General features: G+C 45.2%; 1 protein-coding gene across 2 annotated transcripts in view; it reads left to right on the top strand.

The window, feature by feature from the left end:
• TEX264 (testis expressed 264, ER-phagy receptor) overlaps positions 1–15,653 on the top strand; it is a 128,652-nt gene that overhangs the window by 101,413 nt on the left and 11,586 nt on the right. For both annotated transcript variants that reach the window (XM_014600114.3, XM_006275140.4), the window contains exon 5: positions 462–633. In XM_014600114.3, coding sequence (XP_014455600.1) covers positions 462–633 — 172 coding nt within the window. The remainder of the gene's footprint in view (positions 1–461; positions 634–15,653) is intronic.

Below are 15,653 nucleotides of genomic sequence, written 5' to 3' on the forward strand. Positions count from 1 at the left end.
CATTCACATGTGTACAACTGGTTCTCCTCAGCTGGGTCCCACCATCTCTTCATTGCTCTTCTGGTGCCTGAAAGGACATATGCATGGAAATCAGCACAGTCTTTTCAGTAGTTCCTGGGGCCCTGTCCTATGATGTTATGAGCATCCTATAGTTCCCTTGACTATCTTCTATCTTCTCTATTCTATTTTCTCTGTGGTATTTTTGTGTTCATGTTGCGTGTTGGCTAATTGGCAAATTGAGGGTCTTCAGCAATCTGTCAGAAGGCGCTCAGCCTCTCACAGGTTCAGGCATCCAGGGTCTTGGGGGATATGGTCCAAGCAACTGAACAAATACATATTTGCCTGCAACCAAGAGTAGATGCAGGTTCACAAGTCCCTGGGAATTGCTGATCAAAGGGGTCATGTGGAGATGTAGCCTTGTAATGGGTTATATCTCATTATGTGTGCCTGTTTTCTCTCAGGAGAGGAAGCTGTGTGCCTATCCCAGGCTGGAGATCTACAAAGGAGACCAAATACATTTTCTGTGTCCCCTTGCCCGCCAATGGGATTTCTACGTGCCTGAAATGAAAGAGATTGAGAGGAAGAGCCGAGCAGCAGTTGCCGAGGCTGAAGATGCCCAGACAGACATCACAGGTACCTGTGGACCACCTGCATCCTCCTTTTCCTTTCCCGTGGAAGTCAGGTCTCCCCAGGATTAGCTGGATGCAGGTGTCTCCAGTTCTGAGTTATACACAGAGCAGGCATGATGAAGGGGAGCAGCCTGAATTGAAGAAACACATTTCTTTAAACACCATTAAATTCCTGCAGGGTCCTATTGCAATTACTTCCTGTTTCCGTCAAATCACTTAAATTGAAATAAATGTTGATCTTGTCACCAGCTAAACCCTGAGGGTGTGTGGCATATCTTACCGCTGCATAGTAGTGCTTATAATGTCAATGAGACAATAAGCTACTCCCATCCTTAACTGTAGTGCTGCAAAGGGTCCCACTACATTACCACTGTTTGGTTAAGACAACTTTTAGCTGTTGCTGTTTTCTCTCATCCCATAGCCCTTCTTTGATCTCCTGTTCCTCTCTCACATATGAAATTCTGAATAACCTAGGTAACTGTTTTCTGCACCCAATGACAGAATTGTCCAACAGCATCTGCTGAAAGAGATCTACTGGAGTCCCTGTGCATATATAAAGGAAACAATTATAATCACCGTACGTGCATAACAACAGCACTGTCCGCAGTTATCATGGCGCTACTGATATAATAACACAAAGTGATAGTCGCCGGGAGCAGCCCACGTGCTCACGTTTTTGTGTAACAAAATGATGTGGAATTTGTGATTGTGCTATATAAGGAGCAGATGTTTTATCTATGGGATGTACATTACATTATACATGGATTCCTTTGAAGCAGGTGAGAAGCCCACTTCATATGTTTCAGGTCGTCTACACCTATGTATGAATTAGTACATCTATGTACTGATGTAAATTAAAAAACAAGATACATCTTTTTCACATGGGCAGTTTTATAATGTTTTTGCATGTCTTGAATTTAGATTTTGTTTCTTTTAAATGCTTAGTCAAATTTAACTTAAAGTCAAGCAGAGAAGCCATTTTCTAAGACATCTATTCATTCAGCATTACACTCGGGATTCCAGTTTCACAAGCATCAAGCGGTTCAGCTTTTCTACACCATTTTGTGTAGTACTGCAGTGAGGTCTTCCCTTATATTATCACACGATGCACCATGTTATGTTGCAGGCTATTCAGACAAAGACAGTGTTTAGTTATGCTGAATTTGTACTCTCCTCTACAGCTTTCAGTTCATATAGGCAACATTTTATGACCATTTTTGTTAATGGACAGCAGCATAAAAGTGCTTTGCACACCTTCAAATCCTTGCATGCCTTTTGGTTTCTGATCTCCAGTGATTGCATACATGCACCCATGATAACTTTGTATTCTTGAGGTCATGTAAGAAAAGCTCTACTCTAATGCAGTGATGCCCAACTTTTTGGCTCTGTGGATTAGATGAGTGGTTCTGGTTCAGTCTATGAACTGGATCCTTGCCCACGAGCCCAATCCAGCGTGCAGGGCTGGTCTAGCACTAGGCCATAGCCCGATTCAGCGCATGAGACCTGGGCCCAATTCATTATGCAAAGACCAGCTCGGTGCAGGGCTGGGAACCCATCTGGCCCACAGCTTGGAGCCCCAGTATGCCAGATTCAGGCCCATACCCCCAGCTGCACATGCTGTATCAAGTCTTGCACCAGATCAGACCCCCAACTTCAGCCCTGCAGATAGGGCCATGCCATCTGGTCCACAGGGCTTGGAAATTTGGTGGGTGGGTAGGGGGGGAGGGATGGAGGCAGTGCCACTGTTAATTGCCCCCAGTCCCCTGCTGCCAAATTTCTGGACCTGTGGGGAGCCCATGTGCTGGATTTGGCCCATGGGCTGGAGGTTGGGGCAGAAGTGAGAGGCACAACCCCTTCTCTTTCTCTCTGAGGCCAGAGCACTTCAAATTTGGCACCATGCAGACCTGCAGTCCCCTACCCTCAAAGCACTTCAGAATAGCTGTGAATGCATGCAATGACACAGTTCTGTAACCGCAGGGTAGGAAAATCGTTGCATGGCAAAGGTTCCTGAGGCTTGATGAGTGCACCAGAGAGCACCCCTTGACTGTCTGTCCTAGTCCTCTCCTCTCCTCTGCCCCTCTGGGGGTTGTGGAGAGCTAAGCACCGTGGGATGCCAAAGGACCAGTCGAGCAGACAGACATTTCAGGAAGTGCCTTAAAAGGAAGCATTTCAAAGATGTGGATTTTTTTTTTCCCCAGAATCATTTTTGAAATGCTTTGCTATTTTTCAGGTGCTTCTTCAGCAGTACACTGTTTGGAGGGCTTCAAAGGCATTTGGAGCTCTTCAAACAGCATATCTGTCCAGGGCTTGAATTACCTGACTTTACTGTAACATGGCTTTTGGTTATCATTATTAATTGATTGGAAAAAAAGTTTCTATAAAGCTGTTGAAAAACAGAAAGATGGTTATAGAGAGAGAGAAATCTAATGAGATTGGATATTCCCTACAGGTGGTTAAAATTCCCCTCACCAGCTAAGTGTATGGAGGAAAAGTTATTTCACGCTTGTGATGTTGTAAGATGTTTAGACTTCACATCTGTGAGGTCACTATGAGGACCTGGTTATAGCAACACACAGTCTACAGAGTGCCAGCAGTTCTTTGATGGCTCTGTCATTTTTTTTCCAACTTTCTGATGGCAAAGATAATCTTTCTAAACGTGACCTGATGCAATGCTGACTTTCTGACTGTGGAAAGCCAGCTTCAAATCATAGCCTTGAGAGGTTTCAATTGCCTTCATAAAGACCCAGGGTTGAGTTTATATGTCAGTGCTGTGAAATAATTAGGTGGCCATTTTAGTATGAGTAAAACTGAGACTGATGATGGAGCTTAATGTAGTGTATAGGCCCTGAGTAGTCACAGTTTCTTCACCCCTCCTGACCCTTCTCCATGCCCATGACATATGACTGTGAAATGTAAAAAAAAGAAAACACTGAGCAATTGTGACAGCAATTTCACCATTAGAATTTCAGTGTGTGAATCAAACTAATGATTGGTTGAGATACCATTGATGTCACAACCCCTCTCCCCTGATGTCACAATTCCACCAATTTGGCATAATTCACTTAAAATCAAAGTTGGAAGAATAAAGTGACCCTTTGAGTAGCAAATAATAGCAAATGCCTCTTCAGGAAAGACTGCTAGTGGTGGGGAAAGCCTTCCACTTGTGCATTGTTGCTTGAAATCCAGTTCAGGTAAGCAGTACATAAGAAAATAAATGCCACGCTGAATCAGACCACAGGTGCACCTTGCATAGTATCCTGTGTCTCACAATGGCACAGAGTGAATCCAAATGGGAGGCTATTTATGCAGGGTCTATCCAGAGTGATTGTCCCCTGCCACTTTTCCCCTACAGCTTCCAGCTTTCATAGTGACCAAAAATTGTTTCTCTCTTTTGGCCAATGGGCTTTGTGACATGAATTCTTGGTCTTAGGCCAGCTTTGACTGTGTAGATAGTGGTATTAACACAGTGCCAGTATAACTGGCCCTTATGTTAGTAATCTCAGTAGAGAATCCAGGGACTAAATGATCTATGGAGGCACACCCCTTCCTTGATGGGTTCATTATAGGTTTGGGTTTGGGGGGGAGAGGGTGTCTTGAACTGTTGTTATTATTATATTTTTGTTGTGTGACAAGAGACCTCCAGGGTTGTCAGTTCAGCACCCTTAAGCATTGCAAACTTATACAAGAAATAACAGTAAAAACTAAATAAGTACCTTCTACCTCTCCATTCTCTAGTTCCCCTACAGAACTGTCCACTGCCCATTAACATTGCACATAAGGGTTTGTGGAACATGAGGCTGTCCCTGGCACTCTTTCTATTCTGCTCACAGCCAAGCTGAAGTCAGGCCTTGACTGTGAGGTGAGTAGAAAGGTTTTTTTTTTTTCCTTAAATTGCTTTCCCTCCACCCTCTGTTTGCTGTTCAAAAGAACAGGTTCATCCTGAGTCATGGCTTCTTCAAATGCATATGCTGGTGGGTACAGGATCTTAAATGATCCAGAAGCTTACTGTGTTTTTTAATTCGTTATCCATTGATTTATGCCCCCTTTTTCTGGCTGTATAGGCCTGATATGAAGGCCACAGTGGCCCAGTTCTGACCTGCAAAGTTGTTTTTCCATAATTACATGGGTTTTTGGATCATCACTTGACCCATCTGATTGCTGTCTCAGCCTTCCCAGTGTTATAAAGGTATCTGTGTAGAAACTAATATCAGATAAATCTGGCAGTGGTGTGGCCCCCCACAGATGTTAGGCCAAATTCTCAGCCTGGATAATTCAGTGTTGCTTCTCTGGAGTCAGTGGATGTACCATGATTTACACCCAGACCCAGCCCTTAATATTTTGCAATGCTAACCAAATCCTGGGATGAGGATGTAGCCTTATTCATTGTTCCCTTGAAACGTATTTATGTGTTGTGCACGTGTGCCTATAAAGTATATTTATATGGGGCAGCTGAATGGGATGTGTGTGATTTGTGCTTTTCTCTTTGGTCCTGGCCCCTGGAAGCTGCTGAGCACCTTACACTCCCATGCAGGCAAACAGGAAACGAGGAAGCTCAGTGCTTTGCGGGATTGGATCTTGTCTTATCATCTTCCTCCTTCTTCTCATCAAGCTACAACCCTAAACTATGTAGTTTACAGGATGGTGGGATTGGGGTGTCAAAAATAATCTGCAGGTGATGCAATTTTTACCTTCTCCCTCACCCTCAGACCTCTTCCTAGATGTTTAAAAAAACCAGGAAAATGCAGTTTCACACAAAGGAAATGTGTAGGGGCTTTTATAAACCTGCTTTGATTTCCAAGCAGCCATTGTATTTAATAATACTCTTCCCCAATACAGCACCTTTTGTCTGGGGTTCTCCTAGCTCTTTACAAAGAGCCGTATTAGAAATTCCCAAGTCTGTCTGCATTAGTGATTTCATTTACGAATTTCCAGCAGAAGGCTCTGCCATTTCCCCACAGACATCGGATATGGATGGTGTCATTCAGAACATAGCGACCTGTAGATGTGCAATAAGGGCTTTGGTTTTTTGAAGTTGAGCAGTGATCCTGCAACCTTGAAAAAAATCACATCTGTCTCTCGAGTCTGTCTGTCATATTTCCTTTCTATCGACTTAATCCTATGAGGTGCTGAGTGCCCTCAACTCTACCTGATTTCAGTACCAATGGAGGGTGTTCAGTGCCTACTGGCTTGGGTTCAGTGTATCTACTTTAGCTAATCTCTCTGCCCACTGCAATGAATATGACCACTTCTGTGAATATGCCAAGAGGAATTAGGATGCTCAGCACCTGTGATTTAGCACCAATCCTTCCCATTTTCTGCAGCCATCAAGGTCAGCAGAAGGAGGATTTGGCAAGAGGCTGATGGCTCTCCGGGGTCTGGTGTCAATCACAATTAGCATTGTTTTGCACTTAATTATTTTCTAGGGCTTTAGCATCAGCTGTGGGCTCCAAGAGCCCTCATTCCAGCTTTGCTTTCAGCAGGGTGCTCTCTGACTTGACCCTGTCAGTACAGGGAGGATCAGAAGGTCAAATCGAACAAAAGTAGCCTATTGACATGGGTTGAAGGAAGAGCGTGTTTTTTGGAGTGACTGGAGATGGATTCTTGGTGGTGGCTTCTGCTAACAAGTTCAGATGCTATCTTTGTTACTGATAAATTGGTACCATTAGCAACCTGGCTATAGCAGAAGGCCTCCCAGAATGCTTTCTGGTGACCTTATTTCCAAAAGAACCATTTTTAAGGAGGAAGCGTGGGTGGAACGGATACAGAACATCACCAGTCCTCCCAGTCCTGCCTTTCCTTTCTGGAGCCTGTGCAGGGTGCAGGCCTGACCTGCACGTTCCCTGCTCTTCCAGCCCTAGGGGCTTCACCATGCTCTACTGATGCCCTTAATCCTGACCTGAAACATTCCCTGCTATATCAGTCTTCAACTACATTTAAGCAGAAATCCCTCAGCTTAAAGGCCAGGAGCCTTGTGCTGTGCCCACAGATCTGAACCAGTGCTAGTTAGATCTCCTCATCTCTTATAAACCCAAGGCAGGCTTTGAACCCCATCTCAAACTGTGAAAAGCTAGCTTGCTACTTCACGATGCCCCCCCAGCCTCTGTGGGCCTTCCCCATATTTCCCCTTTCTCTCTCAGAAGAAGTCTGTGTGTCTGTCCGGTTAGCACCTGTTGCTAGAGGGACCAGCTTGTTGCTGTGCCTGTGTCACTGGGTCACGATATACCTTCCTTGAATGAAGGCTGCAAGTACATGTCCTGCTGGGGGGTTACACACAGCTTCCTTGCCTGCTTCACGTGCTGCTCTGTCATTTCAGCCTGGCAGGCCCGGGAGCTGGCACCCCTGCTGTTCTGCCTGCCCCTGCCCATCTCCTGGTGGCTTTTGTGTGGGGTTTGAAACACTGTGATTAGCTGCGCCTCTCCTGTTATTACATTGATCTATTATTTAGCGAGAGAGGAGATGAATATTTGATAGAGCTCAGAGCCTGGCTGGGGAAGGAGGGCCAACGCACTGAAAGGAAGAATTATGGATTAGGCTCTTCGGTCACAGCAGGAGGCCACAAAAGCTTTTCTTCACTTTTTAACCCTTGCTTGTCCACAAGTCCTTTGGAAATTCCAGTATGCCCTCCCCAGGCTCTCACCTGTCGTATAGCCCTTTTCCTACTCTGCATTCAGGTGGTGTCATCCTCTCAGTCAGCTAATAACAATAGCAGTGAAGCCTTAGTAGCACAGACACCTCATAAGTAAATACCCAGGGCCCTGGGTGGGCTTGCCTAGACCTCCCTGCGACCAAGACTTTGTTGCTATCAGCCCTGAGCTAGCAAGATTAAAGCTACCACAGGTATGTTTGTGTACTGCAATCGATGACTGAAGTGCAGACATAGCCTCAGGCTGCTTGTCCCCTTCAGTTGTCATGTCCTCTCTCAGAGCCAGCGATCTGTTCTTAAAAGAGAAACATCCATGCAACATAGGCGCGGAGCGGCAGGGTGACTGTCATGAGCTTCATGATGTCACACTAAAATAGTCACAACGCATAGAGACGGCACTTCCATAGTGTCCCTTAGGTTGGAGGTGAGTTGCTTTGACGTGAGTGTTAGACCCCGACTCCCTGCGGCGCCCAACGACTAAGGAGATGATGATCCAATTGCTCCTGGATTCTGTTGCTCATTAGCCAGAGCAAGCAGGAAGCAAACACCAGCACACATTGCTCACAACAGCTTTATTCAGAATGGAGACAGCTTCGGGTGAGCTCCCTCGCAGACATACAGCCTGTGAAACCAGGGGAGCAGCTGTGAACAATAGTTTTTCCTACATTTATACACTTTGGTTTATACTCATTAACATTTACTCCACCTTCACTCCTCCTTTTGTTCCACCCATTTCTCCTCCCCTCTCAAGCTCCGCCTCTGTTTATGGTTTGCTTCATTAGCATGGAATTGCCTATGCATTTCATTCATTTGCATGTCTTTTTGCTCTGAGTGCGTGTCTAAGACCTTGACTTCTCTTCTTTGGTCAATGGGCTGTCTTTGACCCAAACCTGGAAGCTTCTGGAGGCTTCTTCACTAATCACCATTCACCTTTTCATGTATGTTTATTTTGGATTTTGTTACCAATTACATGTTGTTTTTCACATTCCAGTCTGTTTTTCTGTCTCAGGTTATACCATCTTCCACACTCCTAAAGCTTCACCTCATTCACAGCATGTAGACTCACACAGACTCACTTTAAAGACACAGTTAACATGGTTACTTAACATAAGCAAATGGCTGGCTTAGCATAAGCATTCATAAGCAAAATCTGCTTGCCTAAGTGTCTTGCAATATACTTTTAATATATTATTCTGCCTTGTGGTCGGCAGCTCTGCTGGGCCACAGGTTACAGCCTTGTATTCAGCTGCAAATCCAGTGCTCCCTAAAATCCAAATATTGTCACCCTAACACTGAGACTAGAGCATAGGAAGATCTCCATTATGGTCCCTCTTTCTGAATTTCTCTTGAAGAGGGAGCAGGTGTCCCCAGTCAGGCAAGGAGGATAGATGAAAGATGGAACCTCTTAGATTCCCGGTGATTCTGCATGGAAAACTAATGCTAGAATGGTTATGAATTATACTGAACTACCCTGCCTGTCCTACCAAGTGGCCAAAGAAAGGAGGAGATGTTTCCTTTTCCCTTTGCTCATTTTCTTCCAGGATCATCTCTCTGTCTTTCTGTCTCTAGTCTCCTTTGTGGCATATCATTTTGGCCTGACTAGCTGCTTTTCTCATGTCCTTCCAGCAATTGTCCATGAGCTACAAGTCTGCTCCTTGGGGTGACAGTTTTAATGTCTCTTTAATTCACGTGCATGAGTGCGTGTGTGTGTAAGAGAGAGAGAGAGAGATTTTGTGTAAGTGAAAGGTGCCAGATTAACAGCTCCAGTGAGAGAGGTTCTCTGTTTATCTCCCAAGCAGGTACAATATGAATGGCATCATCGTGAGCTGTCCTTAGGAATGCACCTAAGCCCTGATGTGAAGGGGCCACCTTTGCAGGTGACAGTGAAGTTCAGTCTCCTTGAACTGTGCTGTCCTGGGCTTTTCTGCTCAAATTGTCATCTAGCATTATTGCAGCATTGGTTGCTGTGATGTGGCTGCTTGTATGCCAGAAATTGAACTGAGGTCCCTTGCCATTTGGAGGGAATCACAATGAAGCACTTTCAGGTGGAGGCTCTGTCAGAATGTGACAGCATCCATGACAAAATATTGGACATGCCCAGTGACCTATCCCCATTCCCTGAACAGCAGGGCTACCATCCAGCATTTTCTTTCTGCTGTGACCTAGTTGAGCCCCACACCTTCCTAGGAGGCTCTGGCAGGTGCTTCCCTATCAAGCACATTTCCTTCTGTGCAGTGCAAATAGGATGCATAGTGCAGCTGATTTCCAGGAGGTCCCTCACCCCAGCAGAGGTTTGTTGACAAAGTGGTTAAGGCATCTTGCTGTGGTATTAAAGGCATGAATTCAAGCTAAGGGTGGTTGGAAAAATGAAGCACAAGTGTAGACAGTATTGTCCTTTTGACAAGCATGATATCAGGCTGGTTAAAAATTGTGTGCTCTGTCATATCTATTCCACACTATCACACCCTCCAGTACTACTACCAATGGAGGAGAAGCAGGGTTAGGCCAAGAGTTAGATAGAACACAGGAAATCCCCCAGTGTAGTCATGCAGGACACCTAAACAGTATATGCTACAACTTTTAAGAGAGTTCTCAGCCTAGCACTGATGATCCAGCACACAGTGCTTCCCTCTGTACTGAACTCATGCCTCAGCTCATTGTCTGGGTGATGAATTCTTGGAAGATGTATCCTCCATGTCCTCATCTGGAGGACATGTGAGCCTCTGAGGCTTGTTAAAAACAGACAAACATGCCATTTGTGGCATGAGGAAAGGCTGTTGTTTCTGTTGTCTTAGCCAAATTGCAATGCAGTGATTATCTTCTGCTCCCCTGAAATCCCCCCAGTAATTTCAATTAGAGGACTTCCTTTCATGTCCCTTCTACAGTTGGTGGAGATCAGCTGTCATGTTGCACCCTAGAGTTGGCTGCCTTTTAGCACTATGCAAAATATTTTCTATGTCAGTCACCATCAAAGAGGACAGTTTTTGAGACCATCAAATAGGACATATCAAGCAAACTATTTTCCTCTACTGCTTCAGCTCAACATCTGGGATAATCTGGTGCTCAAAAAGTGCCAACCTGAATGAGTTAACTGGTGCCATGTTGCTCTGCCCCTTGTCAGATGCATCCTATTATGGGAGTCAGTGCTGTAGGCCCTCAGGCAATTCTTAACACATTTCCAAGATCTACCACAGTTTCTTTTATCAGGGGCCAACTCCCAGTACAGAAGGTTTTCCTCTCAACACATGGATGGACTGTTGCAGCTCTGGTGCTCTCAGTATGAATGCCAGTCAGCTCTGCCCACTGGAGAATTTCCTCTATATTTGAGGAAATGTAACTTAAGGAGGTTAAGAATAAATCTGGGTTAAAGAAGATGCTATAAATCCGGTGAATTTGGATTCAAACCCAGGTCTTTACCTTGCAACTGGTCTTATCTTTATAATCGGCCAAACCAAACCCTTGAAGTGATCCACAGCTGAGCCTTGCAACTTCAGTCCCTGTCTAATATAAATACAGTATAATCTTGTTATAATAATGATTCAAGTCTCAGGAGGGTTCTGCAGCTCCCTGTGATCACAGCCTGGAGATAACTTCCTAGTCAGAACTGACCCCATCACTAACTTTAGTTGTCTTTGCACCTGGCATGTCTGAAACTGTCTCTCTTTTTAATTAAGAAAATCTTCTCTCCAAGTTCCTGATTCATGCATCTACTGTGGTGGGACAGCAAGGCAACTCTGATTTGTTGGTTGTCATACCACTTCTGGGGTCCTTGGAGGAAACAATAAATAACAGGGATCCTGGTATTCATGTGGCTGTCTCAATGCCTGAAACAGCTACATGTTGTAGATAAGACTTTCACACCCTGCCCATGCTGAATCCAGCAACTCTGTCATCTTGGGAATGGAGCTGGTGAGGGCCAAAGAGAGTGAGATACATAGGGATTCACACCTTCATATCAGCAGGCTTTTGAGGGGTAGGGATGTATGAAGGTGACGTAGACAAGAGGAGAGATGGGAAGCAGCTTGCACAAGACATATTTAGACTGCAGCAACACTCTTGGGTGTCCCTTTCCCCACCTTGCCTCCGACTTTGAACTCCTGTACATATAGCAGTTATGAGTCATCCTCCATGTGTCCTGACATCTGACTAGGGTGATCTCAAGTGGATTTCTTACAGAAGTCCTATGCAGCTGGAAGGAAACCTATTTATTGTTTGAAGGCAGTTCATTGGTGAGTATGGTACTTGACACTCCTGTCAGCAGGCCACTGGTAGTACCCAGAGGCAGGTTGTTTATGCTGCTGCTGGTGTCAGTATCAAATTTCGCTGAGATATCTCGGATTGTGGCTTTAAAAAAAATGTTCATCCAAGCATAGGGAGCATTCCTTACTGAACGAAGTCTTTCATCTTCTGCCAAATCTAAACTTTCTTTTGAGAAATAATGCAGCCATTGTTGTCATGAGTGGCCACGGATTTTGGATGTCTTCATTATTGCCTGGCCAACTCTAGACAGTTGGAGTATGACAGCTGTCTCCAGTACACAGTGAACACTCCAGTAGTCCCTGGAGGGACATCATCTTTGTGTTCAGGAATGGATGATGAGCATGGATATTTTTACTAAGCAGCAGACTTAGTCCTTGAGCTAAGGCAGGGGTGCCTTAGCCCCATCCCCCATGCTGGATCTGGCCCATGGACTGAAAGTTTGACACTTCTGGGTTATGGCATAGATGCATGGGCTGGTACACTGTCTTCTGAGTAGCCCCTTTCTGCACTTAGAGGGGGTGGTAGTCTGGAGACCTGATGTCTTCCCTTCTGCATGAGGCAAGTCATTTCAGGAGGTCAGACAGAGGAAGGAATATTGAGACTCTCTGATGAGCTGGCTTGAGCTAAATTTAGCAACTGTCCTCCCTAAAGTGTGACTGCATCTACCTGGCAGAAACATGAGCTAATAAGAGAAATCCTACTTAACAGGAAAAGAACAGTGCAGGTGCCCTCAGTGAGCAGATGCAGGGAAATCAGGATCCTCACACCAGCCTTCTCTACACCTGCCTCTTATTTGGATCTCACATTTAGTTATGTCCAATGTGGAGTCCTAGCTGATCAGTGACTGCCAAAGGTTACATGACTGTACTCTGGTGGTACTCAGCTTGATTTAGTCTGGACTCTTTCCTCCAAGCTCCAGAAGTTCTACTGAGATAAATGAAATCCTAGTGGAGGCACTGATGCTGGCATTGGCATTGATGTGAGTGGAAATAAACACTTTAAAGATGAGGTGGGAACTGACAAAGAACAGTGAAAAGGTAAGGCAGGGGCTGCAGAGTCGAACACCCTTGTCCTTACAGAAGGAGGGTAATGTGTGGGCCCAGGGAGAGCAAAGGCAGAGGAGTAGAGAGAATGTTAGATTGAAGAAAGTCCCTGCAGGGTTTTTTAAACAGGGAGAACTATGAGGAACTACTGCCAGAGGGTTGGTGCAATTCAAGCAGGAGTCTTGGGGTTCCTGCAGTGATTCATGGGTGTAAATTGCAAACTCCAGGGTGTCTTGAAATCAAATATCCTGACAAGGGGAGGGGGTTGGAATAGATTACCTCCTTAGATCCTTTCCAACCCTAATTTTTCTATGATTCTATGACAAGAAAGTGTATTGGGCACCAAAAGCTTGATGCCAGGGGAATATGGGGAGATTTGCCCATGCCCATGAGACATCTGGTCTGCCAAAGAAGCTGGTCTTTCTGTTTCACCCAACTGCCATCTATGAGGTCTGTGACATTTACTCCTGCCAGCCTTCTGGATGCTGTCCTATACATCTACCAGCGGGATCTGTTCAGGCAGCAGGTACCAGGGTTCACGGTGATCTCACTATTGCCAAGGGGATCCCATATCCAACTCTGCTTTTCCACCTGCCCATCCTCCATCCTTTGTGTTGCCCTATGCCCCTTCACTGGGGGGCACCCCCTGGCTGCATCCAGAGCATCCTCAGAAGAGGTGAGTCTGCTAGAATGGCCAAGTTTGCCAACTGAGGATGTTCAAACATGATTAAAAGTGACAGAGTGGTGAAAAAAAGTGCCTGGCTAAAAGGAAACATGAATCTATTTACTGTCGCCCTCAACGCGGAACAAAGAGACAAGGCTGCTGGGGGTTTGGAACAATGCAGTTCTAAGAGTGCAGGATCAGAGCACTGGAGCCTGAAACCATGCATAAAGTTTATTAATGCTTTTAACTTTCAAGGTTCTCATTTTTTTTCTCTCCCTTCTTTTTCTTTCTTTAGTTCATGACAACACACGGCAGCTCTTCAAAGTAAACTCCTATTCCTGCTCCTAATCTCTGCTTCCCATCTGGTGAGGCTTACAAGTGCCATGACTTGGGAGTCTTGAATGGAAATCTGTTTGAATCACAAAGCCATTACATTGTTTGTCATGACTGGCTATGTTAGACTAGGACAGACCAAAGGCTAGAATGAACGGGGAGGCTGAAGTCATAATAGAAGTGTCTTGGAAGGGTTTGGGGATGTGAATCCAGTGCAGCTACACTAATTCTCCAGGTTAACTAGAGCAGCCTTTCCACAGCCTTCCTAAGTTACTGTTTCTGAGGACTCTAGACTGAAAGCTTCTCCTTTGGAAACTTGCTATCCACCTGCCAAGTGACCCTGAGCCTGGCTCAGTGAAGTGAGTGGAGGGCACATTTCTGCTGGGCCTGCAGTCTCAGCTGGTCTGCTGCACACTACAAGACTAGTCCCCCAGCATTGCTGGCTTTAGAGAACCAGGATATGTGCTTTTCCCTTTCTTGCCTTTTGCCCTTTCATTGTACTTCCCTTTTACAGTGAACAAGGCCACGTTGCCTACACCATCTCGATGAAAAAAGCTGATGGACAAGTCTCCTATAGGCAGTTCCTCCCAAAAAAGATTCCATAAGGGCTCTCAGGCATGGGTTATCAGAGCCCAGAATCAGGCATTTAACCACATTGGGCCCTGTAGGGCAGCAGTACAAAGACCGAAACCCCCCAAATTCTTGCCGTGTCATCTTGATCATTTTAATCCTTGTAGAAAGTAGAGCAGGGTATCACCTTAGAGACTAGCCGGTTCAGAGAGGCATGAGTTTTCATAAGTAACAACCTACATTGTTAGATGTTATATGAATTCCTGTAGTTAGAGTGGATTCTTATTCCCATCCTGTACTTAAACCAACCTATGTGCCGCCTGGTTGCAGCCTACAGAACACCAGTATTATAGGATTGTGGGCTGAGAACCAGCTGCTAAGGAAGGACCATCTTGTTCAGTGATTCCAAGACTTTTGCGAATGTTGCATCTTCTGATCCAGAACCTCCTTAAAGTCATGGTGCTGCATCTTAGTGCACTTCATTGAGCCTGTCTGCACTGCATGGATGTCCATAGAGTGCTGTGTAAAACCTGGAGGATGGACTTCCTGGAGCCATTTTAGGTTTTCCCAAAGTACTGTCAGTTGTCCCAAGGGCTCCCTTAAGATAAACTGTTTGAATGCTGGATGGGACTTAATGATCTTTCCTTATCCCCACCTCACAGGTACAGCTCCCTCCAGCAGCAGGGGAAACAGCTACTGAACCAGAGGATGATCATCTCATAGGGGAGCATCTCTTTTTGTTTCCTTTAGTTCATCAGTCGGTTTTTCAAAAAGAGAAGCTGAACCTTTTGAGAACAGTGCCATGGGGCTTCACTTGGCAGCTATATTAAGAACCAACCAGCCAAGCCACTTAGGGAATTAGTTTAATTCCATCACAAGGGCTGAGAGCCCTAGGACCAGGCTGTCCTCTCTCCCCAACCTGTTCTTGTTGCAGATCCTTTTCCTGACTCCTGTGCTCCTTTCCATGCCTAGCCTGACAAAAGTATGGAGCCTCTCAGATGTTCTAGAGGTATTAGCTGCCTTGCTGCACTACTGTGAGTCCTTGACGCAATAGAGGGTTCTTCAGCTTTCCCTATTCTCTGGCTCTGCCTGCTTTGCTCCCTGCTCACACATGCGATATTCCTCCAGTGAGTATTCAAACAGAGCAGACGTTGTGAGACTTTTTCCTGTTAAAAAACATATTTTTAACTTATTGGAAATGTAGTTTCTATGTCAGGACTCCTTGATCTGTTAGAAAACACATCACAATTTTCTGCTGTTTTTTAATCACTGGAATGAATGAATGCTTATCAGGCACTTTTCATTCTGGGATCTGAGTATTTTGCAGACACTGCCGAGCTCAGCCCAGGATTGACTGATGAAGAACAAACACCTGTGGGGGAGAACATTGCTGTCTTCCTACTTACTCTTTTTTGCTTTGGGAAGGTGGAAGAGGACACTGGGAAGTGGGGAAAGAAGATGATTTATGCATAGAAAGGAAGATTTCTCTGAAACCTAGTGCAACTCATTTC

The sequence above is a fragment of the Alligator mississippiensis genome, chromosome 12, assembly GCF_030867095.1.
Source record: "Alligator mississippiensis isolate rAllMis1 chromosome 12, rAllMis1, whole genome shotgun sequence".
In the NCBI taxonomy this organism is placed as follows: domain Eukaryota; kingdom Metazoa; phylum Chordata; order Crocodylia; family Alligatoridae; genus Alligator; species Alligator mississippiensis.